Here is a 25,820-nt window from a genome sequence, read left to right on the forward strand (position 1 = left end):
CCCGGATTCAAACGATGATAACTTTTAATTTATAACTCCAAATTGGGCGCATAAATACTCGTTGGAAAGATAAAACAAAGTTCTACAAGATTCTCATACTGATTAACACTAATTGCTCCCGAAAAATCCCCAGAAACTGCTAACACTGCTGCTGTTCATCACTCTGAAAAATCTGTTTTCTGGACAGCCACATACCCGGATTCAAACGATGATAACTTTTAATTTATAACTCTAAATTGAGCGCATAAATACTCGTTGGAAAGATAAAACAAAGTTCTACAAGATTCCCAAATTGATCCCCATTAAATCTTCACGAAAAAAACCTAAAAACTGCTGGAACTACCGCTGTTCATCCACCACGTAAAATTCTGGACAGCCCCCCTCTATCTAATCGCAAACGCAACATCTAATCAATTGAATCGCAGCGCAAATGAACAAGGGATGAACACAAAAGAAAAATCACCTTGGGTTCTCCCCTTTTCCTTCCTCCCTTCTTCCCTCCACCAAAACGATTGGAGATTCGCACCAAGAGACGATGATCCGAGCGGCACGGAGTAGCACCTAGGGAGGAGGGGATTGGGGGGGGGGGGCTAGGGTTTTGGTGGCTGCAACAATGGAGAGAGGAGGAGGTGGGCAGCGGGGGGCGGCGGCCAAGGGGAAAGGAGGAGTGGGGGGGGGGGCGGCTGCACATGGGGGGGGGTAGTTAGGAGGGTGGCGGCTAGGGTTTGGGAGGGCTAATGGGCCGAAACACCAATTGCGGCCCAACTATCCCACGCGACAGCTCCCGACCGCAACGCAAACGTCAAACTAAATAAATTCTACTGCCCTAGTTGCGAATGTTGAACACAAAATTCCAAATCCCCAAAACAACAACTGGATGAGGGAAAAAAACAAAAAGAACAACCCCCCAACTTCTCTTCTTTGCAAACCGGGTATCACAAGAGGTTGCACATCTTTACCCACAAGTCATGTTACCCATCTGCTAAGAGACGGCCAATCCCATACACCTCTACCGAGGAGGCGAGGCAGGGTAACACTACAAGGCCTTTACAAAGTTCCACTAGCTTCAGAAAACCCGCTACAGTTTATAGGAAGCTCCAATGCAGGAATCCCTTGCATGACCGCCATCGCAGCAAAATCATCCCAAGGGCCTCCCTACACTGACCACTCCCCTACTGCCCTTGCCCCTTTCGGGTAAGGTAGTCATCCACTAGCTTTCCTAGTTAATCAGCCAAGGGCGTCCATAAACCCTTGTGGTAGCACTGTTTTCTCGGGTGGTTCTCCATGTTCCAATTAACATAATGATCTTAACATGAACAATAAATAACAACTGATAACAAAAGTATAATCATGAATAAATGTGTATCTCTATACCCAAAACCACATAAAGCAATAGCAGGTACTACCCAGGAATTCAGTGGTGCACAAGGTATAAAGATAGTCAAACTAGGGTAACCTATTGGGTCCCATCAAAAATAACCTATGCAGATCATTATGATTAATTAGAACATGAATGGGTAAAAAGAAGTGATCAAGGGCACAACTTGCCTGACACTTGAGATTCCAGGTACCAACTTCCTCTTTAGATGACACGTGTCCTCACTGCTAATCGTAGCAATACAAACAAACAATGTATAGGCAAAATTAACATCACACCAAACATAAGAACAAACTGCATAAGAATATTCTACGTGTCGTAATGAGATCGTAGAAACAAGAACCACTAAATTCGGAGCTACGATTATTAAGTTATGATTTTCCGAAGATCCATGTGGTTAAGTATATAATAGATTAAGTGCAACATTTTAACCTATATCTCATGACAAAATAAAGTTACCAGATGATAATAAATATTATTGTGAGACTAATGCAACTAGAACGGATCAAAATGGAGTTACGGTTATTGAGTTATGAATTTCTGAAATTATTTAGCACCTAGAATAGATTAATTCAATTGAACAATTTTAATTCAAGTTTCATGGTTAAACAAAGGTACTAGGTGATAAACAATATTAATACCAAATTATAGAAACTGGAACGGGTCAATTTAGAGTTAAAATGAATTTAATATGAATTAGGCAAGTTCCTAGATTTATTTTTAGACCAAAAGTTCATTTTCTTTATTAATTTCTGATTTCCTAAAGATCCTGGACTAGGCACATAATTCCTGAGAAGCGCAGGGTGTCGCGTGTAAATTGTTCCTAGACTCCTGCTAATCCCGCAGTGGACGGAGGGTTAATTACGAAAAAGAGCATGGGCTCTTTAGAAAATGTGTTGGCCAACTGTGTACACAGAGATCCTGGTCGTTGTATCTCCATTGGGTGATCCAGATTAGACCTAACGGACGCCAACAGACAACCCTCGGATTCAAGATCAGTGCTCCGGATTTTAAAGGCTTGGATGGGTTTTAATGCGTTCGATCCAGATCGGACGGCGCACAACCGACAACGAGGGATACACCCGCCGTTCAATCACAGCGGTCCACTCGAGATCTAGCGGTTAGCACGTCCCCAAATCTGAGCCACACGAATTGAATCGCACGGCACAAACTTGTCTTCTCCTTCCTCCGGTGTCCGAACGGCGGTGCGCTGTCTGGCGCGGTGTCGCCATTGCAGAGCCGCCCAATTCTATGATCCCGAGCCCAAAACTCGGAGTAAACTGGCAACGAATGTTACAGTGGTTATTGTGAAACTGGGAGTGGGTTCATACCGGAGGGAAGAATGCTCTGAAGATCCCGTTCACGGCGCAGAGCGGACCGCGACGACAATTTCCGGCCACCAATTCCGGGGGCCCGGACGCTCCCCACCCGTTCGAGCTCCACGGTGAAGTCCCCCCGGCAAGCAAAGAATTGAGTCCATCTACTTCGCGCGCGAGAAATATCCGCACAGGGCGTTTCATAATCTCTCTCCCTCACCGCTCCGCTCGATGGAGGTGCTCCATGCCCGATTCTCTCTCTCCGGCGAGGTAGCCATCAGCTACATCATTGGCTCCCTCGAGGTTGGATGAAAGGAGGTCCTGCAGTCGCATTTATAGGTTGGGAACGAAGTCAATCCGTTGGCGAAGATCCCGGTCTGTTACCATAATCCCAGGGAAGATCAGCGGCGGATGAGGGAAGGAGTCCGTGGGGAAGACGACCAGTGATAGGGACCCACCTGGCAGCGGCAAGAGCGTGAGGCAAAACGTGATCGGTGCGGGCCCACCAGCAGTGGCGCAGGAGCGATCACCCACAAGCTGTCCACACGAGGTGGTGTGGTGCGACATGTGGGCCCCGCCCTGGTAGTGCGCGCACGCATGTGGCAGGAGGAAAGTTGGGCGCAGAGATGAGCTAGTGGAGGCTGTGCGGTGGAGTTGGGGAGCTAGGACACACATCTGTTTTGGCCCAGGTAACACTTCCTCCCTTTTCTTTTCTACCTTTCATTTCTGTTTCCAAATTTCGAATTTAAATGTAGACTTGAAATTTTAAGAATAAGCAGAATACACTAATCAAAGAACCAACACGATGCATGTATAATTGTATACTAATTATTTATCTATTTAGATAAATGCTTGTGTGCATAAAAAACAACACATATAATTAAACAAATTGAAACCTTTATTTTATTTTGAATTTTGAATTTCGAATTTGAATTCTAGTGTAAAGATTCAACCATAGAGTGGATCAAATTAATAGTGCTCTTATTTACTGCAAGACAATACTTTTTTTCAAGATTTCATGTTTATCATTTCTTTATTTTTGGAAGATTAATTTCAAGGGTAAGAGAATAATATATATATATATCTCTTACTTAAAAACCTTCGAGGAATTCTACTAAATTCCAAAACTGAGATTTGCAGTGTTACAGTGTCTCTTGCCTTGGTTACAATTGAGTTTTGATCACAAGCAAAGAATGAGAAAGAAGAAAGCAATCCAAGCGCAAGAGCTCAAAAGAACACGACAAATCACTCTCACTAGTCACTAAAGCTTTTGTGGAATTGGGAGAGGATTTGATCACTTGGGTGTGTCTTGTATTTAATGCCTAGCTCTTGTAAGTGGTTGAAAGTTGGAAAACTTGGATAACTTGAATGTGGGGTGGTTGGGGGTATTTATAACCCCAACCACCAAACTAGCCGTTTGGTGGAGGCTGTCTGTCGCATGGTGCACCGGACAGTGTCCGGTGCGCCAGCCACGTCACCAGGCCGTTGGGTTCCGACCGTTGGAGCTCTGACTGCTGGGCCCGCCTGGATGTTCGGTGGCACACCGGACATGGACCGTAGAGTGTCCGGTGCGCCACTTCGCGCGTGCTTGACTTCTACGCGCTCTGGCGCCCATTAATTGCTGCTGCAGGTGAGTTGGCGCGAAGTAGTCGTTGCTCCGCTGGCTCACCGGACAGTCCGGTGCACACCGGACATGTCCGGTGAATTATAGCGGAGCGAATTCCCGAAGCTGGCGAGTTCTAGGGACGCTCTCCCCTGGAGCACCGGACACTGTCCGGTGTATACCGGACAGTCCGGTGTATACCGGACAGTCCGGTGAATTATAGCGGAGCGCCTCTGATTTTTCCCGAAGGTGAAGAGTTTGGCTTGAAGTCCCCTGGTGCACCGGACAGTGTCCGGTGCGCCAGACTAGGGCTGCCTTCGGTTATCCCTTTGCTCTCTTTGTTGAACCCAATTCTTGGTCTTTTTATTGGCTAAGTGTGAACCTTTGGCACCTATATAACTTATACACTAGAGCAAACTAGTTAGTCCATTTATTTGTGTTGGGCAATTCAACCACCAAAATCATTTAGGAAATAGGTGTAAGCCTAATTCCCTTTCAATCTCCCCCTTTTTGGTGATTGATGCCAACACAAACCAAAGCAAATATAGAAGTGCATAATTGAACTAGTTTGCATAATGTAAGTGCAAAGGTTGCTTGGAATTGAGCCAATATGAATACTTATAAGCTATGCATGGATTGTTTCTTCTATTTTTAACATTTTGGACCACGCTTGCACCACATGTTTTGTTTTTGCAAGTTCTTTTGTAAATGCTTTTCAAAGTTCTTTTGCAAATAGTCAAAGGTAAATGAAAAAGATTTTGCGAAGCATTTTTAAGATTTGAAATTTTCTCCCCCTGTTTCAAATGCTTTTCCTTTGACTTAAAAAAAAACTCTCCCTCGATGAAATTCTCCTCTTAGTGTTCAAGAGGGTTTTGATATATCAATTTTGAAATACTACTTTCTCCCCCTTTAGAACATAATAAGATACCAATTTGAAATTGCCAATTGAAAATCTTTAAAATTAGGGTGGTGGTGCGGTCCTTTTGCTTTGGGCTAACACTCTCTCCCCCTTTGGCATGAATCGCCAAAAACGGAGTCATTAGAGCCCTTGCCTAACTACTTTCTCCCTTTGGCAAATAAAACATGAGTGAAGATTGTACCAACGACGGAGTCCTTTTGTACTTAGGCTCTCTCCCCCTAAGATGGAGAGTTGCCTGGAGCGACGACGAAGGATGAGTTACGAAGTGGAAGCCTTTGTCTTCGCCGAAGACTCCAATTCCCTTTCAATACACCTATGACTTGGTTTGAAATAGTCTTGAAAACACATTGGTCATAGCATATGAAAGAGACATGATCAAAGGTATATGAATGAGCTATGTGTGCAAATTAACAAAAGAAGTTCCTAGAATCGAGAATATTTAGCTCATGCCTAAGTTTGTTAAAGGTTTGTTCATCAAGTGGCTTGGTAAAGATATCAGCTAATTGATCTTTAGTATTAATGTACGAAATCTCAATATCTCCCTTTTGTTGGTGATCCCTTAAAAAGTGATATCGAATGGCTATGTGTTTAGTGCGGTTATGCCCAACGGGATTATCCGCCATGCGGATTGCACTCTCATTATCACATAGAAGAGGAACTTTGGTTAGTTTGTAACCGTAGTCCCTAAGGGTTTTCCTCATCCAAAGTAGTTGCGCGCAACAATGGCCTGCGGCAATGTACTCGGCCTCGGCGGTAGAAAGAGCTACGGAATTTTGCTTCTTTGAAGCCCAAGACACCAAGGATCTTCCCAAGAACTGGCAAGTCCCCGATGTGCACTTTCTATTAATTTTACACCCCGCCCAATCGGCATCTGAATAACCAATCAAATCAAAAGTGGATCCCCTAGGATACCAAAGCCCAAACCTAGGAGTATAAACTAAATATCTCAAGATTCGTTTTACGGCCGTAAGGTGAGCTTCCTTAGGGTCGGCTTGGAATCTTGCACACATGCATACGGAAAGCATAATATCCGGTCGAGATGCACATAAATAGAGTAAAGAACCTATCATCGACCGATATACCTTTTGATCCACGGACTTACCTTCCGTGTCGAGGTCGAGATGCCCATTGGTTCCCATGGGTGTCTTGATGGGTTTGGCATCCTTCATTCCAAACTTGTTTAGAATGTCTTGAGTATACTTCGTTTGGCTAATGAAGGTGCCCTCTTGGAGTTGCTTCACTTGAAATCCTAAGAAGTACTTCAACTCCCCCATCATCGACATCTCGAATTTTTGTGTCATGATCCTACTAAATTCTTCACATGTAGACTCGTTAGTAGATCCAAATATAATATCATCAACATAAATTTGGCATACAAACAAGTCATTTTCAAGAGTTTTAGTGAAGAGTGTAGGATCGGCTTTTCCGACTTTGAATCCATTAGTGATAAGGAAATCTCTAAGGCATTCATACCATGCTCTTGGGGCTTGCTTGAGCCCATAAAGCGCCTTAGAGAGTTTATAAACATGGTTAGGATACTCACTATCTTCAAAGCCGGGAGGTTGCTCAACATAGACATCTTCCTTGATTGGTCCATTGAGGAAGGCACTCTTCACGTCCATTTGGTAGAGCTTGAAGCCATGGTAAGTAGCATAGGCCAATAATATACGAATTGACTCAAGCCTAGCTACAGGTGCATAGGTTTCACCGAAATCCAAACCTTCGACTTGGGAGTATCCCTTGGCCACAAGTCGGGCTTTGTTCCTTGTCACCACACTATGCTCGTCTTGCTTGTTGCGGAACACCCATTTGGTTCCTACAACATTTTGATTAGGACGTGGAACCAAATGCCATACCTCATTCCTAGTGAAGTTGTTGAGCTCCTCTTGCATCGCCACCACCCAATCCGAATTTTGAAGTGCTTCCTCTACCTTGTGTGGCTCAATAGAGGAAACAAAAGAGTAATGCTCACAAAAATGTGCAACACGAGATCTAGTAGTTACCCCCTTATGAATGTCGCCAAGAATGGTGTCGACGGGGTGATCTCGTTGGATTGCTTGGTGGACTCTTGGGTGTGGTGGCCTTGGTTCATCATCCTCCTTGTCTTGATCATTTACATCTCCCCCTTGATCATTGCCGTCATCTTGAGGTGACTCATTTGCTTGATTTTCTCCTTCATCAACTTGAGCCTCATCCTCATTTTGAGTTGGTGGAGATGCTTGCGTGGAGGAGGATGGTTGATCTTGTGCACTTGGAGGCTCTTCGGATTCCTTAGGACACACATCCCCAATGAACATGTTCCTTAGCGCGATGCATGGAGCCTCTTCATCACCTATCTCATCAAGGTCAACTTGCTCTACTTGAGAGCCGTTATTCTCATCAAACACAACATCACAAGAAACTTCAACTTGTCCAGAAGACTTGTTAAAGACTCTATATGCCCTTGTGTTTGAATCATATCCTAGTAAAAAGCCTTCTACAGTCTTAGGAGCAAATTTAGATTTTCTACCTCTTTTAACAAGAATAAAACATTTGCTACCAAAGACTCTAAAATATGAAATGTTTGGCCTTTTACCGGTTAGGAGTTCGTATGATGTCTTCTTGAGGATTCGGTGTAGATACAACCGGTTGATGGCGTAGCAGGCGGTGTTGACCACCTCGGCCCAAAACCGATCCGAAGTCTTGTACTCATCAAGCATGGTTCTTGCCATGTCCAATAGAGTTCTATTCTTCCTCTCCACTACACCATTTTGTTGTGGCGTGTAGGGAGAAGAGAACTCATGCTTGATGCCCTCCTCCTCAAGGAAGCCTTCAATTTGAGAGTTCTTGAACTCCGTCCCGTTGTCGCTTCTAATCTTTTTGATCCTTAAGCCGAACTCGTTTTGAGCTCGTCTCAAGAATCCTTTTAAGGTCTCTTGGGTATGGGATTTTCCTGCAAAAAGAATACCCAAATGAAGCGAGAATAATCATCCACAATAACTAGACAGTACTTACTCCCGCCGATGCTTATGTAAGCAATCGGGCCGAATAGGTCCATGTGTAGGAGCTCCAGTGGCATGTCGATCGTCATGATGTTCTTGTGTGGATGATGGGCACCAACTTGCTTCCCTGCTTGGCATGCGCTACAAATCCTGTCTTTCTCAAAATGAACATTTGTTAATCCTAAAATGTGCTCTCCCTTTAGAAGCTTGTGAAGATTCTTCATCCCAACATGTGCTAGTCGGCGATGCCAGAGCCAGCCCATGTTAGTCTTAGCAATTAAGCATGTGTCGAGTTCAGCTCTATCAAAATCTACTAAGTATAGCTGACCCTCTAACACACCCTTAAATGCTATTGAATCATCACTTCTCCGAAAGACAGTGACACCTACATCAGTAAATAGACAGTTGTAGCCCATTTGACATAATTGAGAAACAGAAAGCAAATTGTAATCTAAAGAATCTACAAGAAAAACATTGGAAATAGAATGGTCAGGAGATATAGCAATTTTACCCAATCCTTTGACCAAACCTTGGTTTCCATCCCCGAATGTGATAGCTCGTTGGGGATCTTGGTTTTTCTAGTAGGAGGAGAACATCTTCTTCTCCCCTGTCATGTGGTTTGTGCACCCGCTGTCGATTATCCAACTTGAGCCCCCAGATGCATAAACCTACAAAACATGTTTAGTTCTTGACTTCAGGTACCCAAATGGTTTTGGGTCCTTTGGCATTAGATACAAGAACTTTGGGTACCCAAACACAAGTCTTTGACCCCTTGTGCTTGCCCCCAACATATTTGGCAACTACCTTGCCGGATTTGTTAGTTAAGACATATGATGCATCAAAAGTTTTAAATAAAATGTCATGATCATTTGATGCCCTAGGAGTTTTCTTCTTAGGCAACTTAACACGGGTTGGTTGCCTAGAACTAGATGTCTCACCCTTATACATAAATGCATGGTTAGGGCCAGAGTGAGACTTCCTAGAATGAATTCTCCTAATTTTGCTCTCAGGATAACCGGCAGGGTACAAAATGTAACCCTCGTTATCTTGAGGCATGGGAGCCTTGCCCTTAACAAAATTAGACAATTTCTTAGGAGGGGCATTAAGTTTGACATTGTCCCCCTTTTAGAAGCCAATGCCATCCTTAATGTCAGGGCGTCTCCCACTATAAAGCATACTACGAGCAAATTTAAATTTTTCATTTTCAAGTTCATGCTCGGTAATTTTAGCATCTAATTTTGCTATATGATCATTTTGTTGTTTAATTAAAGCCATGTGATCATGAATAGCATTAATATCAACATATCTACATCTAGTGCAAATAGTAGTGTGTTCAACGGTAGATGTAGAGGTTTGCAAGATTTTAATTCTACAACCTTAGCATGCAATATGTCATTTTTACTTCTAAGGTCGGAAATGGTAGCATTGCAAACATCAAAATCTTTAGCCTTAGCAAGCAATTTTTCATTTTCATTTCTAAGGCTAGCAAGAGAAATGTTCAATTCTTCAATCTTAGCAAGCAAATCATCATTATCATTTCTAAGATTGGGAATTGAAACATTACAAGCAATAGAATCAACCTTAGCTAACAAATTAGCATTTCTCATTTCTAAGGTTGTCTATAGTCTCATGGCAAGTGCTTAGTTCACTAGATAATTTTTCACATTTTTCAACTTCTAGAGCATAAGCATTTTTAACTTTAACATGCTTTTTGTTTTCCTTGATTAGGAAGTCCTCTTGGGAGTCCAAGAGATCATCCTTCTCATGGATGGCACTAATTAATTCATTTAATTTCTCTTTTTGTTGCATGTTTAAGTTGGCAAAAAGAGTACATAAATTATCTTCCTCATCACTAGCATTATCATCGCTAGAAGACTCATATCTAGTGGAGGATTTGGATTTAACCTTCTTCTTTTTGCCGTCCTTTGCCATGAGGCACTTGTGGCCGACGTTGGGGAAGAGAAGTCCCTTGGTGACGGCGATGTTGGTGGCGTCCTCGTCGTCAGAGGAGTCGCTAGAGCTTTCGTCGGAGTCCCACTCGCGACAAACATGGGCATCGCCACCCTTCTTCTTGTAGTACCTCTTCTTCTCCTTTCTTCTCCCCTTCTTGTCGTCGCCCCTGTCACTGTCACTAGATATAAGACATTTTGCAATAAAATGATCGGGCTTACCACATTTGTAGCAAACCTTCTTGGAGCGGGGCTTGTAATCTTTCCCCCTCCTTTGCTTGAGTATTTGGCGGAAGCTTTTGATGACAAGCGCCATTTCCTCGTTGTCGAGCTTGGAGGCGTCGATGGGTGTTCTACTTGGTGTAGACTCCTCCTTCTTCTCCTCCGTCGCCTTGAATGCGACCGGTTGTGCTTCGGACGTGGAGGGACCGTCAAGCTCGTTGATCTTCCGTGAGCCCTTGATCATAAACTCAAAGCTCACAAAATTCCCGATTACTTCCTCGGGAGTCATTAGTGTATATCTAGGATTACCACAAATTAATTGTACTTGAGTAGGGTTAAGGAAAATAAGTGATCTTAGAATAACCTTAACCACCTCGTGGTCATCCCATTTCTTGCTCCCGAGGTTGCGCATTTGATTCACCAAGGTTTTGAGTCGGTTATACATGTCTTGAGGTTCCTCCCCTTGGCGAAGACGGAAGCGACCGAGCTCCCCCTCGATCGTTTCCCGCTTGGTGATCTTGGTTAGTTCATCACCCTCGTGCGCGGTCTTGAGCACGTCCCAAACTTCCTTGGCGCTTTTTAATCCTTGCACCTTGTTGTACTCCTCCCTACTTAGAGAGGCGAGGAGTATGGTTGTGGCTTGTGAGTTGAAGTGCTCGATTTGGGCCACCTCGTCCTCATCATAGTCCTCATCCCCTACGGATGGTACCTGTGCTCCAAACTCAACAACATTCCATGTACTTTTGTGGAGTGAGGTTAGATGAAATTTCATTAAATCACTCCACCTAGCATAATCTTCTCCGTCAAAGTTTGGAGGTTTGCCTAATGGAACGGAAAGTAATGGAGTATGTCTAGAAGTGCGAGGGTAGTGCAAGGGGATCTTACTAAACTTCTTGCGCTCATGGCGCTTAGAAGTTACGGAGGGCGCGTCGGAGCCGGAGGTGGAATGTGATGAAGTGTCAGTCTCGTAGTAGACCACCTTCCTCATCTTCTTTTTCTTGTCGCCACTCCGATGCGACTTGTGGGAGGAGGATTTCTTCTCCTTCCCTTTCTTTTTGTTGCGGGACTCTTCCGATGAAGCCTTCCCGTGACTTGTAGCGGGCTTGTCGCCGGTCTCCATCTCCTTCTTGGCGTGATCTCCCGACATCACTTCGAGCGGTTAGGCTCTAATGAAGCACTGGGATCTGATACCAATTGAAAGTCGCCTATAGGGGGGGTGAATAGGGCGAAACTGAAATTTACAAAGTTAATCACAACTACAAGCCGGGTTAGCGTTAGAAATATAATCGAGTCGTGAGAGAGGGTGCAAAACAACTCGCAAGCGAACAAAGAGTGTGACACGCGGATTTGTTTTACCGAGGTTCAGTTCTCGCAAACCTACTCCCCGTTGAGGTGGTCACAAAGACCTGGTCTCTTTCAACCCTTTCCCTCTCTCAAACGGTCCCCCGGACCGAGTGAGCTTTCTCTTCTCAAATCAACCGGGAACAAAACTTCCCCGCAAGGACCACCACACAATTGGTGTCTCTTGCCTTGGTTACAATTGAGTTTTGATCACAAGCAAAGAATGAGAAAGAAGAAAGCAATCCAAGCGCAAGAGCTCAAAAGAACACGACAAATCACTCTCACTAGTCACTAAAGCTTTTGTGGAATTGGGAGAGGATTTGATCACTTGGGTGTGTCTTGTATTGAATGCCTAGCTCTTGTAAGTGGTTGGAAGTTGGAAAACTTGGATAACTTGAATGTGGGGTGGTTGGGGGTATTTATAACCCCAACCACCAAACTAGCCGTTTGGTGGAGGCTGTCTGTCGCATGGTGCACCGGACAGTCCGGTGCACACCGGACAGTGTCCAATGCGCCAGCTACGTCACCAGGCCGTTGGGTTCCGACCGTTGGAGCTCTGACTGCTGGGCCCTCCTGGATGTCCGGTGGCACACCGGACATGGACTGTAGAGTGTCCGGTGCGCCACTTCGCGCGTGCCTGACTTCTGCGCGCTCTGGCGCACATTAATTGCTGCTGCAGGTGACCGTTGGCGCGAAGTAGCCGTTGCTCCACTGGCTCACCGGACAGTCCGGTGCACACCGGACATGTCCGGTGAATTATAGCGGAGCGAATTCCCGAAGCTGGCGAGTTCCAGAGACGCTCTCCCCTGGAGCACCGGACACTGTCCGGTGTATACCAGACAGTCCGGTGAATTATAGCGGAGCGCCTCTGATTTTTTCCGAAGGTGAAGAGTTTGACTTGAAGTCCCCTGGTGCACCGGACACTGTCCGATGGCACGCCGGACAGTCCGATGGCACGCCGGACAGTTCGGTGCGCCAGACTAGGGTTGCCTTCGGTTATCCCTTTGCTCTTTTTGTTGAACCCAATTCTTGGTCTTTTTATTGGCTAAGTGTGAACCTTTGGCACTTGTATAACTTATACACTAGAGCAAACTAGTTAGTCCATTTATTTGTGTTGGACAATTCAACCACCAAAAATCATTTAGGAAATAGGTGTAAGCCTAATTCCCTTTCAATAGTAGCAAAGAAAAAAAAAAAGATAGTTTGATAACGTGGTGACCTTACATATAAAACTTCTAATATCTACTTAGCAAGTTGCCTAGCAAGTTGCTCGTACTTTACTATGGTTGTTATATAATCAAATATAACTATTGTATATTTCTAAATACTAAGATATGTGTAGTCTAATGGTTAACCTCAAATTTTTAAAGCAATGTGTGGGTTCGAGTGTTTGATCTGTACTATTTTTTACACGCTGTGGTGGGTGAAGTACTAGTAAGGTATTCGTACGTTGCGACGGATTACAAATTATTAATAAAATGTTAGTGCACAACGATTACATGAAAACAAACAACACTTATCTTATATTAACCTCAGTATCTCAATATTTTTTGACAACAACCAATATAGAACTAAACTAAAACAAATCATTATACTTACAGTGTGGTTCCTGAAGAGCTACGTGTGCACCGATGGCCCCTGAAATCTAATGTAGGCAGAGTACAACATTTTCCCCGCAATAGAAATCAATCATAGCCGCAGTCACTTGTTCAGGTTGGCTGATACACCAAATAAGGGCTTGTTCGGCACCTTGGGAAATTTTCCTGGGCTGGATTTTTTCCACATATGGATTGGGTGAATCCAAGCCTTTCACCCAATCCCTTGTGGGATTAAATCCCTAAACCCAATCAACCTATATTTGTTCGTTTATTCCATATGGTTTATATCCTAAAATCCAATCAGTTTCCACCATCCCGTGACCTCCCACCTCTCACACTTGCTAGAGTAGTGAAAACAAAGAACACTGAAACTGAAACTGCACAGCGACATGAAACTGAAACAACAGCCTTTCAGTTTTCTATTCAGAGGACGCACACCAACATGAAACTGAAACAACAGCCTTTCGGTTTTCTATTCAGACAATGCACACCAACATGAAACTGCAAACCAAGAGCTCAACGTGACAACCAGAAAAAGGGACATGACAACCAGAAAAGGGACAAAATAACAGGAGGCGACATCTACACAGCTGCTTGGATGAACGACTGTGGACTGTGGTGGACCTTCTATTCCGTGTAGGCATCTAGTGCTAGCTTTCAACTGAACTGAGAAAAGAACCGGTGCAAGAATCAAATGGATGGTCTCGAACGAAGTCAGAGCCTGTCCGTGTTCCACCAGACCTGCCTGCCAGTACCAAACCAAAAGAATGTGAGTTGATAACACAACAATAGATGGATGCATGAAATAAACAGCATGATAATCATTTGATCATGATGACATAAACAGCATGATGATATAATCAGCTACCAAACTGATATGAAACTGATGACACTCTGTTCATGATAATAATTTGAGGTGTTCTTAAGGGCACAGCATGATCAACATAATCAGCTACTAAACTGAACAAAGTACTATGAAACTGACCAAAACTGATTTTGCAGCTAAATTGATCAAAACAGAGTACCAAACTGAACAGCATGATCAACATGACCAGAACAGAGTACAATGCTGAATAGAGAAAATTTTGCAGCCACAGTGGCAGCCATCACTCGAAACAGATAGCCAATCGGAGATATTGGGAATCTTACCTTTAGAGTTTATCCATCTTCCCTCTTAGCCAAAGGAGAGCGACTTCTGGCTCATCATCATTGAAACAAATAAATGTTTCCCTGTAATTTGGTATGTTGAACACCTCAGCTGCTTTGACCTTCTCATCTCTTGTCATATCCATAGTCTTAAGAACAGAAATACACCTCTTGATAGAAAAATCATTATCTTGAGCAACATCCTTTACTTTTGCTGATTGTGCAGCCTCATCTGCAACTTGCTTCGTTTTCACATCAAGGTACCTCCCTATCAGCCCTTCTAGTGCATCTTTCCTCACTCTTTTTGTCTCCTTCTCTTGATTGACAGTTGGTGCACCTGACCTTTTAGGTAACCTCTGTTCAACCCTTTCAACAATTACTATATCTTCATCTTGTTCTATTCTTGCATCTTCTTCTGGTTCATTAGTATCTTCATCTTCCACTTCTATGGTTTTTAGTTGCTCTCCATCATTAGAATTTTGTACTGGTTGAGTAGAGGTAATGTTCCAAGTCCCTTGTGCGATGTGACCATCATATAATTCACCCAAGGCATCAAAGAGAGGAAAAGACTTCTTGCGGAACTTCTTAGCTCTAGGAAATGTCTGCAATGTGAACACAAGACCATTTCATAAAACTAGCAGATACTCTTTAGCATGTCTGCAATGAAACTGAAATTGTTCTTTTGAAACAATAAGAACATGCTGCTAAATTCTGGGCTACCAGAAAATTGAAACAACAGTGGTAATTTACTCAGGCACCAAACTGTACTAGTAGCAGCATACTCTTTAGCAGCAGCAGCATGCTGCAAAATATTATGCATCTTTTTCAATACAGTGATAATTTACTGAAATTAAAAGAACTTCTGATATGATTTAAAATCAGTTATTTTAAGAACCTTGCATGACCAACTTCGCTACAAGGTAAAGCATATGCTTCTTACAGTGATAATGTTGTCCCATATCGTTGGTTCAGCAATGATCATGCATCTTTTTTCATTCCAAGAAACTCCACTTTGTTTTCTTGCCTCCTTCAATATCTTGTATTCCCTTTTCAATTCCCTCTCCTTTTCCTGAATTTGGATCTTGTTGAATGTAACATATTCATGCTTCTTGTGGAATTCAGAAACTATTTTATTCCAAGCATCTGGACTCCACCCATTTTGAGCCCTATATGGAGGCATGTTGTGTTCAAACAACAAGTCAACAAGACTCTTCTCCAATTCAACATTCCATGCAGCTCTCTCAACACCACCTAAAATTAAAAATTGAGGCACATATAATCATATAAATGTCAACCATGAACAAATCATGTAAAAGCTTTTATCAAATAAATTTGACATTATTACCGCCACATTTCTTTGTTGTTGCAGCTTTAGGAGAAGCCTTCTTTTGAGCAGCTTTAGATAAAGCTACTATCTTAGGAGAACCTCTGAACATCTTATCTACAATATAGAAATAACACATTTATTTAACATAGAAATATTCACTAATTTCTGCGCTGTTGGTAGTCAGACCACATATGATATGCTATTGTATCTCTTAAGTTATTCCCTTCCAAATTTCCCTCATCATTTCCTTGGTCTCCATCAGGTAGGTTCACAAAAGTTTGTGGATTGATATTTCCTTGATCATTATCTAGCCACCTCTCATCACCATTTAGTGACCGAATCAAGTTATGAAAGACTGCAGTAGCTAAAGGTATTTTTGCTTGGTTTTCCATTTTGTGAAAGGTAGCAACTTTGAGGATTGGAAATCTCTTCTTTATGACACCCAAAGCCCTCTCTACATGATTTCTTAAAACAGCATGGCGATGATTATATAACTCCTTATGATTTTGAGGTCTTCGGTGGCCACGACCAAACTCTTTCAAGTGGTACCTAACCCCACGATAAGGCGCAAGAAAGGAAGTTGTATTGGCATAACCACCATCTACTAGGTAGAACTTCCCGGAAGGTACTTGAAACTTTCCTATAGAATTGGTCATTGCAGATCTGAGAACCATTGAATCTGTTGCTGATCCTTCCCATCCAGCTGACACATAAGTTATGTTAAGGTCAAAATCACACACAACCATCACGTTTTGGCTAAGAGTCCCTTTTCTATTCCTGAATGGTGCGGCTTGATCAGGTGACATTGATACTGGAACATGGGTTCCATCTATTGAACCTATGCAATTCTGCAAAAAAGAAAAAAAAGAAACGATCTTCTAAGATCTAATATTGAGGATGTTCTAAGATGGACACATAAGAGTTAAAAGAAGTCACCTTGAAGTATGGATAAAATCGGTTGTCTCCATGAATTTTTGGATGAACTTGATTGGAAGGAGGCTTTAGGAACCGCATGCTAAGGCCAGGGATAACAATGTCGAAGAAATGTTTGATGACACGGTGAAATGTATCATTGCTATGACCAAAAAAGACTTGGAGATCTTCAAATGTCGCATTGTGGCTAATCATGAATAAGAAGAACCCAAGTTTTTCCTCAACTTTGATTTTTGTATCTTTAACCAATCCTTCCATTCTAAGATAGTTGGCCAAGGATTTGAAAATGAAAGGTTCCATTCTAAATGATACCCTGCAGTTCTTGATATGGCCTTCAAGTAGCTCTCGAACCTTTTCCTCCCCGGTCAGCGCTGATGTATGCCTCAGTTTCTTTTTACTACGTCCAAGATAGCCCAAGAGATGTAGGGAAGGGAGAATCAAAAGGAAGAGGTCATCATCATCCTCCTCCCTCCTCCTAATGTGATCTCTATTGCTCATGTCCATAGCAAAACTAAAAGTAGCATCAAGAGACATAAGGAAAACTAATTACTAAAGCTAGTTATGTTGTTCATATAATTCAAATTCTTTAGGTTTTGGCTAGTACCTTGAGAAAATGGGTCAGGCACCAACACCCAGGATGGGGGAGGCTCGTCCTCGCCTACTCTTACTGGAGCAGGGAGAACCTGAAAATAAATAAATTATTGGTTCATATAAACATCAGTAAGAACGGATTATTGTACCTAGAAAATAAAAAGGAGATGCCATTAATACTCTAATATTTAACCCCCATATATATATAACCATATAGTCATAATATCTCTTTTTTTGCAAAAGAATAAGAGAGAAACATATTAAGCAATCATCGTATGGAGAGGTACTAATCATATTAGATAATCATCATGTGGAGAGATACATGAACCATCTGTCTTTTTCATCGTATGAAACTATAGAATCAAACTATGGTCCTAGAGGATAAAATAACAAGCAGGGCTGTTTGAAATGCAACGAAAAAAACTATGGTTTCTATGAAACTGGGTTCATGGGCGGCCCGGCCCGGCTAGCCCACTGGGCCGTAAGCCTGGCACGGCCCATTTAAAGCTTGTCGTGCCGTGCTTGGGCCCTGAAACTATATGGTTATTTTCGTTGGCCAACTATCTTAGAATGGAAGGATTGGTTAAAGATACAAAAATCAAAGTTGAGGAAAAACTTGGGTTCTTCTTATTCATGATTAGCCACAATGCGACATTTGAAGATCTCCAAGTCTTTTTTGGTCATAGCAATGATACATTTCACCGTGTCATCAAACATTTCTTCGACATTGTTATCCCTGGCCTTAGCATGCGGTTCCTAAAGCCTCCTTCCAATCAAGTTCATCCAAAAATTCATGGAGACAACCGATTTTATCCATACTTCAAGGTGACTTCTTTTAACTCTTATGTGTCCATCTTAGAACATCCTCAATATTAGATCTTAGAAGATCGTTTCTTTTTTTCTTTTTTGCAGAATTGCATAGGTTCAATAGATGGAACCCATGTTCCAGTATCAATGTCACCTGATCAAGCCGCACCATTCAGGAATAGAAAAGGGACTCTTAGCCAAAACGTGATGGTTGTGTGTGATTTTGACCTTAACATAACTTATGTGTCAGCTGGATGGGAAGGATCAGCAACAGATTCAATGGTTCTCAGATCTGCAATGACCAATTCTATAGGAAAGTTTCAAGTACCTTCCGGGAAGTTCTACCTAGTAGATGGTGGTTATGCCAATACAACTTCCTTTCTTGCGCCTTATCGTGGGGTTAGGTACCACTTGAAAGAGTTTGGTCGTGGCCACCGAAGACCTCAAAATCATAAGGAGTTATATAATCATCGCCATGCTGTTTTAAGAAATCATGTAGAGAGGGCTTTGGGTGTCATAAAGAAGAGATTTCCAATCCTCAAAGTTGCTACCTTTCACAAAATGGAAAACCAAGCAAAAATACCTTTAGCTACTGCAGTCTTTCATAACTTGATTCGGTCACTAAATGGTGATGAGAGGTGGCTAGATAATGATCAAGGAAATATCAATCCACAAACTTTTGTGAACCTACCTGATGGAGACCAAGGAAATGATGAGGGAAATTTGGAAGGGAATAACTTAAGAGATACAATAGCATATCATATGTGGTCTGACTACCAACAGCGCAGAAATTAGTGAATATTTCTATGTTAAATAAATGTGTTATTTCTATATTGTAGATAAGATGTTCAGAGGTTCTCCTAAGATAGTAGCTTTATCTAAAGCTGCTCAAAAGAAGGCTTCTCCTAAAGCTGCAACAACAAAGAAATGTGGCGGTAATAATGTCAAATTTATTTGATAAAAGCTTTTACATGATTTGTTCATGGTTGACATTTATATGATTATATGTGCCTCAATTTTTAATTTTAGGTGGTGTTGAGAGAGCTGCATGGAATGTTGAATTGGAGAAGAGTCTTGTTGACTTGTTGTTTGAACACAACATGCCTCCATATAGGGCTCAAAATGGGTGGAGTCCAGATGCTTGGAATAAAATAGTTTCTGAATTCCACAAGAAGCATGAATATGTTACATTCAACAAGATCCAAATTCAGGAAAAGGAGAGGGAATTGAAAAGGGAATACAAGATATTGAAGGAGGCAAGAAAACAAAGTGGAGTTTCTTGGAATGAAAAAAGATGCATGATCATTGCTGAACCAACGATATGGGACAACATTATCACTGTAAGAAGCATATGCTTTACCTTGTAGCGAAGTTGGTCATGCAAGGTTCTTAAAATAACTGATTTTAAATCATATCAGAAGTTCTTTTAATTTCAGTAAATTATCACTGTATTGAAAAAGATGCATAATATTTTGCAGCATGCTGCTGCTGCTAAAGAGTATGCTGCTACTAGTACAGTTTGGTGCCTGAGTAAATTACCACTGTTGTTTCAATTTTCTAGTAGCCCAGAATTTAGCAGCATGTTCTTATTGTTTCAAAAGAACAATTTCAGTTTCATTGCAGACATGCTAAAGAGTATCTGCTAGTTTTATGAAATGGTCTTGTGTTCACATTGCAGACATTTCCTAGAGCTAAGAAGTTCCGCAAGAAGTCTTTTCCTCTCTTTGATGCCTTGGGTGAATTATATGATGGTCACATCGCACAAGGGACTTGGAACATTACCTCTACTCAACCAGTACAAAATTCTAATGATGGAGAGCAACTAAAAACCATAGAAGTGGAAGATGAAGATACTAATGAACCAGAAGAAGATGCAAGAATAGAACAAGATGAAGATATAGTAATTGTTGAAAGGGTTGAACAGAGGTTACCTAAAAGGTCAGGTGCACCAACTGTCAATCAAGAGAAGGAGACAAAAAGAGTGAGGAAAGATGCACTAGAAGGGCTGATAGGGAGGTACCTTGATGTGAAAACGAAGCAAGTTGCAGATGAGGCTGCACAATCAGCAAAAGTAAAGGATGTTGCTCAAGATAATGATTTTTCTATCAAGAGGTGTATTTCTGTTCTTAAGACTATGGATATGACAAGAGATGAGAAGGTCAAAGCAGCTGAGGTGTTCAACATACCAAATTACAGGGAAACATTTATTTGTTTCAATGATGATGAGCCAGAAGTCGCTCTCCTTTGGCTAAGAGGGAAGATGGATAAACTCTAAAGGTAAGATTCCCAATATCTCCGATTGGCTATCTGTTTCGAGTGATGGCTGCCACTGTGGCTGCAAAATTTTCTCTATTCAGCATTGTACTCTGTTCTGGTCATGTTGATCATGCTGTTCAGTTTGGTACTCTGTTTTGATCAATTTAGCTGCAAAATCAGTTTTGGTCAGTTTCATAGTACTTTGTTCAGTTTAGTAGCTGATTATGTTGATCATGCTGTGCCCTTAAGAACACCTCAAATTATTATCATGAACAGAGTGTCATCAGTTTCATATCAGTTTGGTAGCTGATTATATCATCATGTTGTTTATGTCATCATGATCAAATGATTATCATGCTGTTTATTTCATGCATCCATCTATTGTTGTGTTATCAACTCACATTCTTTTGGTTTGGTACTGGCAGGCAGGTCTGGTGGAACACGGACAGGCTCTGACTTCGTTCGAGACCATCCATTTGATTCTTGCACCGGTTCTTTTCTCAGTTCAGTTGAAAGCTAGCACTAGATGCCTACACGGAATAGAAGGTCCACCACAGTCCACAGTCGTTCATCCAAGCAGCTGTGTAGATGTCGCCTCCTGTTATTTTGTCCCTTTTCTGGTTGTCATGTCCCTTTTTCTGGTTGTCACGTTGAGCTCTTGGTTTGCAGTTTCATGTTGGTGTGCATTGTCTGAATAGAAAACCGAAAGGCTGTTGTTTCAGTTTCATGTTGGTGTGCGTCCTCTGAATAGAAAACTGAAAAGTTGTTGTTTCAGTTTCATGTTGGTGTGCGTCCTCTGAATAGAAAACTGAAAGGCTGTTGTTTCAGTTTCATGTCGCTGTGCAGTTTCAGTTTCAGTGTTCTTTGTTTTCACTACTCTAGCAAGTGTGAGAGGTGGGAGGTCACGGGATGGTGGAAACTGATTGGATTTTAGGATATAAACCATATGGAATAAACGAACAAATATAGGTTGATTGGGTTTAGGGATTTAATCCCACAAGGGATTGGGTGAAAGGCTTGGATTCACCCAATCCATATGTGGAAAAAATCCAGCCCAGGAAAATTTCCCAAGGTGCCGAACAAGCCCTAAATAGATTCCATCATCAACCAGATCCATTAATTAATCGTTCCATTGGTTGGGCGATAATCACACACACTCACACACCAACCGTAGAAGGGAAACAAAATTAAATCACAGGGGACTTGAGATCTCTTTATCTCCCCATGTCATGATCTGAGTAGCAGAAGCATATACACGAGTAAGGTTAAAAAAATAAGCTGCATTAACTTACTGCTGATCAGAAGTGGGGCAGCAGCGACACAACCAATGGTGAGCACGGTGGGCAGCGCGGTCGCTGGCTCCTCCTTAGGCATCCTATGTATCCTGGGTGTTGACAAAAGAAAAGGCAAAGTAAATGCACGGTGGAATACCTGCACCAAAAAAACTGAATGAGAAAGATGTGATAGGGAACTTATATTCACCAAGGCCCCATCACACCTAGGTCAGTAGGAGACCCAGAATTTTTAAAACGTCTCTTCAGGTACTCTTGATTCACCATACACAACCAAATCATCATCACCATTGCTGGTCAAGTGCATAAAAACAAAGAAATCAGACAAGTCTATATAACTATGCATGCTATTCTAGCTAGCAAGTATATGATTCAATATGACAATTTGGACAAAATCACCTTGATTGAGCAGCATCTTGCAGTGAGGGTGGGTTGATTTGCATTGTCATGGGGCCATCATTCACCAAAGAAACCTGCAAGACTTATGACAGAAATCTTTAGATGTAGATGGAACGTAGTGCAAAAGCAATAGTAGCAGCAGAGCAATAACAAGTGCAAGAAGATCTTGTATTATGAGTATGGGGAGCATCGACATACTATGGCAATAGTTCCGCGAAGTAAACAAGTGAGCAGAACATGGGCAAAACATAACAGGAAGTGACTATCGTGAAGATGAAATGCACATCGAGCAGAAAAGAATGTTCAACGCAGGACCATGGACAACATGGTAAAGTTACAACGAATGCATCAATAATGGTAGGCAAATCCCAAATATAGGCAGATCCATGTTAACAAAAGGAAAAAGAACATTGATTTGATATTCAAGAATTTGGGTTGGCAAACTGTGTAAAATGCAATAAATTATAAAATACATATTTGTCACCTTTCAGTGAATTAGCCAAGTATGACCTTTGAAATTTCTCAACAAGAGAAGCATAGAACGGTTTCGCTTTTGAGGGTGACATAACCACATAAAAATCTGCCTTATTACCCTTCAGGATGCCGTATAAGGTGAATCGACTGGTTGAAAAAGACATCAGATCACAAATATAGTAGTTAATAACATATTTAATGAAGGCTATTTATATTTTACATGTGGGGAAAGGCTGCATCATCATATTACCCAATAGTACTTCAAAGTTACGCTGCATAACCTGCAGGGAAGAAAAAGCTTATTTATGTTGGACTTCAAAGCTCAAACGAAGTGCAGGAAATAATTAACATTCTCAAGTAGGCCAACTTTATTCTTTTGGGCCAAGATGGATCTAGGGATTACACTTTGATCCCATGCTTTCCAAACCCATTTGAAAACAGCCTCATGTTCAGGACCTTCCGATCGAGTCCGACAGCTATCTAGGGTTAGTATAGCATATAAATTAGAGCTATAACAACAGTCTGCAGGACCTATTAAATTAACATTTCAGCATAAACAAAAACTCATAAAAAGGATGGTAAGTCAACAACATATAAGAAAACAAAAAGGTGACAGACTTTGCCATTTCTACACACCCGAGAAAACAACCACCCTTATGCCAGTGGATTATACAGGTGTTTTTTTTGTGTGAGAACAAAAATATATAAGGCCAGTTTGTTATTACCGGCGTCTCGGATCGAGTGAGGGCGTCCGACACGAATCACAAGGCGTTATCAGACGGTGGGGAACCAACAATCGTCTTTGTCGCAAGGAGGGAGCACCCGGCAACCGCCATGCGTGTCTGCAATGAGCCGACGACACGCTGGTCGATCATCAGAACCAGCATAGGGTCGTCGGTATACATGTCTAAATGGGCGTGCCGGGCTAACCCGGCATATGTACTAAGACGGGCCGTGTCGTGCCCGCCTACGGGCTCCGGTCAGGGCCCAAGCACGGCACGACAAGCTTTAAATGGGCCGTGCCAGGCTTACGGCCCAGTGGGCTAGCCGGGCCGGGCCGCCCATGAACCCAGTTTCATAGAAACCAGAAAACAAGTAAAATCTGGAAAAACTTATACATATAATTCGGAGAACAATTACACACATAATGTGGACAATAATTCACAATTACACACATGAGCTAATAATATATACAACAATTCACAATTACACACATGCACATACCAACTCAAATAGAAAGTTAAGTGAAATATTGTTGGAGCTGTTAGTGCAATGCTGCCTCATTAAAAACCTTCCTAGGTAAAAACTCACACCTCGTGAGAAAACCCTAGAAAGGAAAAGTGTACATCCAGCTCCTAAATGTTCAAGTGTTCATAGCAGTTCATTACATCAATAGATAAGTAAACAACCACAATAAAAAGGTACAACCAGGCAGACACCTACTAACTCAACCTCTTCCAGGTCTTGATTCTCCATCTTTGTCCTTGTCTCTATCTTCAACATCAAGGTACATGTTCTCATAGGTTGCTTCCAGTTCCTTCGTATCGTTTTCGACAGTATTATGCATATGCTTGTCTTCTAGCTCCCAATCCTGAATACAAGATAAGACCTCAACCATATCTGTTGTTAGTTGTCGTCGTCGCTCCTCGAGCACCCTGCCAGCAAGACTAAAGGTAGATTCTGAAGATATGGTAGAAGCAGGAACAACCAAAACATCTTTAGCTAGAAGAGCAAGAATAGGATAAGTAAGCTTATGCCTCTTCCACCAATTAAGAATGTTGAAGTCTACACCAAATTGGGTGACATTATCACTGTCTAGGTATCAAGACAATTCAGAGATGGATGTTGTAGTAGATGAAATAGGAGTGGAACTACTTGCTAGTACATGTTGTCCAACCACAATATCATCATCCTCTTAAATATCATCCCATGCCTCTTTTGCCTTAGACTCACCTCCACTTGCTAGTACATGTTGTCCACGCAAGAGTGTGTCACCATACTTGCATTCATACAACTGAAATGTCTTTGTTAACTTAGTACAAATAGATTGTGGAAATATATAGTAATCAGTACCCGTTAGACTAGACAACCGTAGAAGAAGTTTATGAAACCCCTCATCTTTGCTCTTGGATCCAAAATGAAAGCAAATGCATAAAGAATGGGCATTTTTCTACAATATTTTAGAAACTTGGTTTTCATAGGAATAATGGCTTCCCTAAGCAGATGATCACTCTCAAAAGCATTTAGATGTCTACCAATTTTTAGTATATGATGCAACATTAATGGAGATGTGGGTAGTAAACACCAGACAATGCAACAGTTGAATCATAAAATAGTTCAAGAAAAGATAACACCTTATCAACAATGTACCAATGATCATCTGTTAACAAAGGAGAACCATCTGAACTCAATAGATGATTACTTTGGATAAAGATAGAAAATGTGCTTCTGTATGGAATAACATGCTTAAGCATCAAATAAGTAGAGTTCCATCTAACATCCATGTCAACACCAAACTTACGAGGGCGGCTATGGTCGGTGTCGGCTCCACCGCGTCGAAGTCGACAACAGCATCCACATTATGTCCAAACAACGCCATCTCATCCATCTGCTCATTGTGATCCTCAAGTGCATGCTCCGCCACCTCGGTGGCCGGATCAAGATCCATCTAGGGATTTTGATTGGCTCCTCCATGGCGTCACCAGCTCCTCAGCAGCCTTCAAAACATAGAAAAGAAAGAACAAATGAAAATAAAAACATATGGCGAATAGAAATGGTAGATCTAGGGGAATAGGAGTTCACCTGACCGACCGGAGCACCGGAATCGCCGGCGAGGGGCCACCAGAGGGGATGTGGCTTGAGCTTGAGGGAGGACAAGAGGAGCAGAATATGGATCTTGTCCCAGACAGAGGGGAACAAAGTAGGTTAGGGTTTTAGAGTGAAGGTAGATCTAGGGGAATAACTGAATCAAACTTCACGAGACCAGCTGGATCAGGAGCACCAAAAAAGTCGTCGTCGACGGCCACTAGTTTAGGGTTAAGAGTTAAGACAGATCCGACTTACAGTTTCGGTGGCGACACAACCGACAAGAACGCCAGAGCAAGAGGGAAGATCACCGGAGTTGGAGCCGGAGCCGTTCGATCGAGGGAACACCGGAGCAAGAGGAGAGGGACGAGCGAGAGTTCTTGAGCGTTCGCCTTCGCGTGAGCCAGAGAGAGTGAGGGTGCCAGAGGCTAGGAGGGCGTGTGATGGTGAGGCCGAGGGGCATCCGAGGACCCAGATATTTCC

The 25,820-nt window shown here is 42.2% G+C and overlaps 2 protein-coding genes and 1 pseudogene across 4 annotated transcripts; 1 reads left to right on the plus strand and 2 right to left on the minus strand.

The window, feature by feature from the left end:
* Positions 1-14,458: 14,458 nt before the first annotated feature.
* On the minus strand, positions 14,459-16,364 carry LOC103640573 (uncharacterized). 2 transcript variants are annotated; one of them, XM_020547196.1, is made up of 3 exons: positions 16,314-16,364; positions 15,394-15,458; positions 14,459-15,055 (listed from the first exon to the last, which is right to left on the minus strand). In XM_020547196.1, exons 2-3 carry the CDS (start codon positions 15,433-15,435, stop codon positions 14,459-14,461), a joined length of 639 nt encoding a protein of 212 aa, XP_020402785.1. In that variant the 5' UTR covers positions 15,436-15,458; positions 16,314-16,364. The 2 variants fall into 2 exon arrangements, with proteins under 2 accessions (XP_020402785.1, XP_020402784.1); XM_020547195.2 differs by lacking the exon at positions 16,314-16,364 and having other exon boundaries at positions 15,394-15,666.
* Positions 16,365-18,475: 2,111 nt separating this feature from the next.
* On the plus strand, positions 18,476-20,386 carry LOC103652801 (uncharacterized). Of its 2 annotated transcripts, XM_020547198.1 has the most exons (3): positions 18,476-18,531; positions 19,387-19,451; positions 19,790-20,386. In XM_020547198.1, the coding sequence occupies exons 2-3, from the start codon at positions 19,410-19,412 to the stop codon at positions 20,384-20,386; spliced, it is 639 nt and encodes a 212-aa protein (XP_020402787.1). In that variant the 5' UTR covers positions 18,476-18,531; positions 19,387-19,409. The 2 variants fall into 2 exon arrangements, with proteins under 2 accessions (XP_020402787.1, XP_020402786.1); XM_020547197.2 differs by lacking the exon at positions 18,476-18,531 and having other exon boundaries at positions 19,179-19,451.
* Positions 20,387-21,269: 883 nt separating this feature from the next.
* Positions 21,270-22,988, minus strand: LOC103645052 (D-aminoacyl-tRNA deacylase 1-like; annotated as a pseudogene).
* Positions 22,989-25,820: the final 2,832 nt, after the last annotated feature.

The sequence above is a fragment of the Zea mays genome, chromosome 1, assembly GCF_902167145.1.
Source record: "Zea mays cultivar B73 chromosome 1, Zm-B73-REFERENCE-NAM-5.0, whole genome shotgun sequence".
In the NCBI taxonomy this organism is placed as follows: domain Eukaryota; kingdom Viridiplantae; phylum Streptophyta; class Magnoliopsida; order Poales; family Poaceae; genus Zea; species Zea mays.

Bases quoted from the DNA above. Each gene is read 5' to 3' on its own strand.
- LOC103640573 (XM_020547195.2), bottom strand. From the start codon at position 15,633: ATGCCTCCATATAGGGCTCAAAATGGGTGGAGTCCAGATGCTTGGAAT. The intron at 15,056-15,393 runs GTAAGAAGCATA...TTCACATTGCAG, and splicing joins TATGGGACAACATTATCACT to ACATTTCCTAGAGCTAAGAA.
- LOC103652801 (XM_020547197.2), top strand. From the start codon at position 19,212: ATGCCTCCATATAGGGCTCAAAATGGGTGGAGTCCAGATGCTTGGAAT. The intron at 19,452-19,789 runs GTAAGAAGCATA...TTCACATTGCAG, and splicing joins TATGGGACAACATTATCACT to ACATTTCCTAGAGCTAAGAA.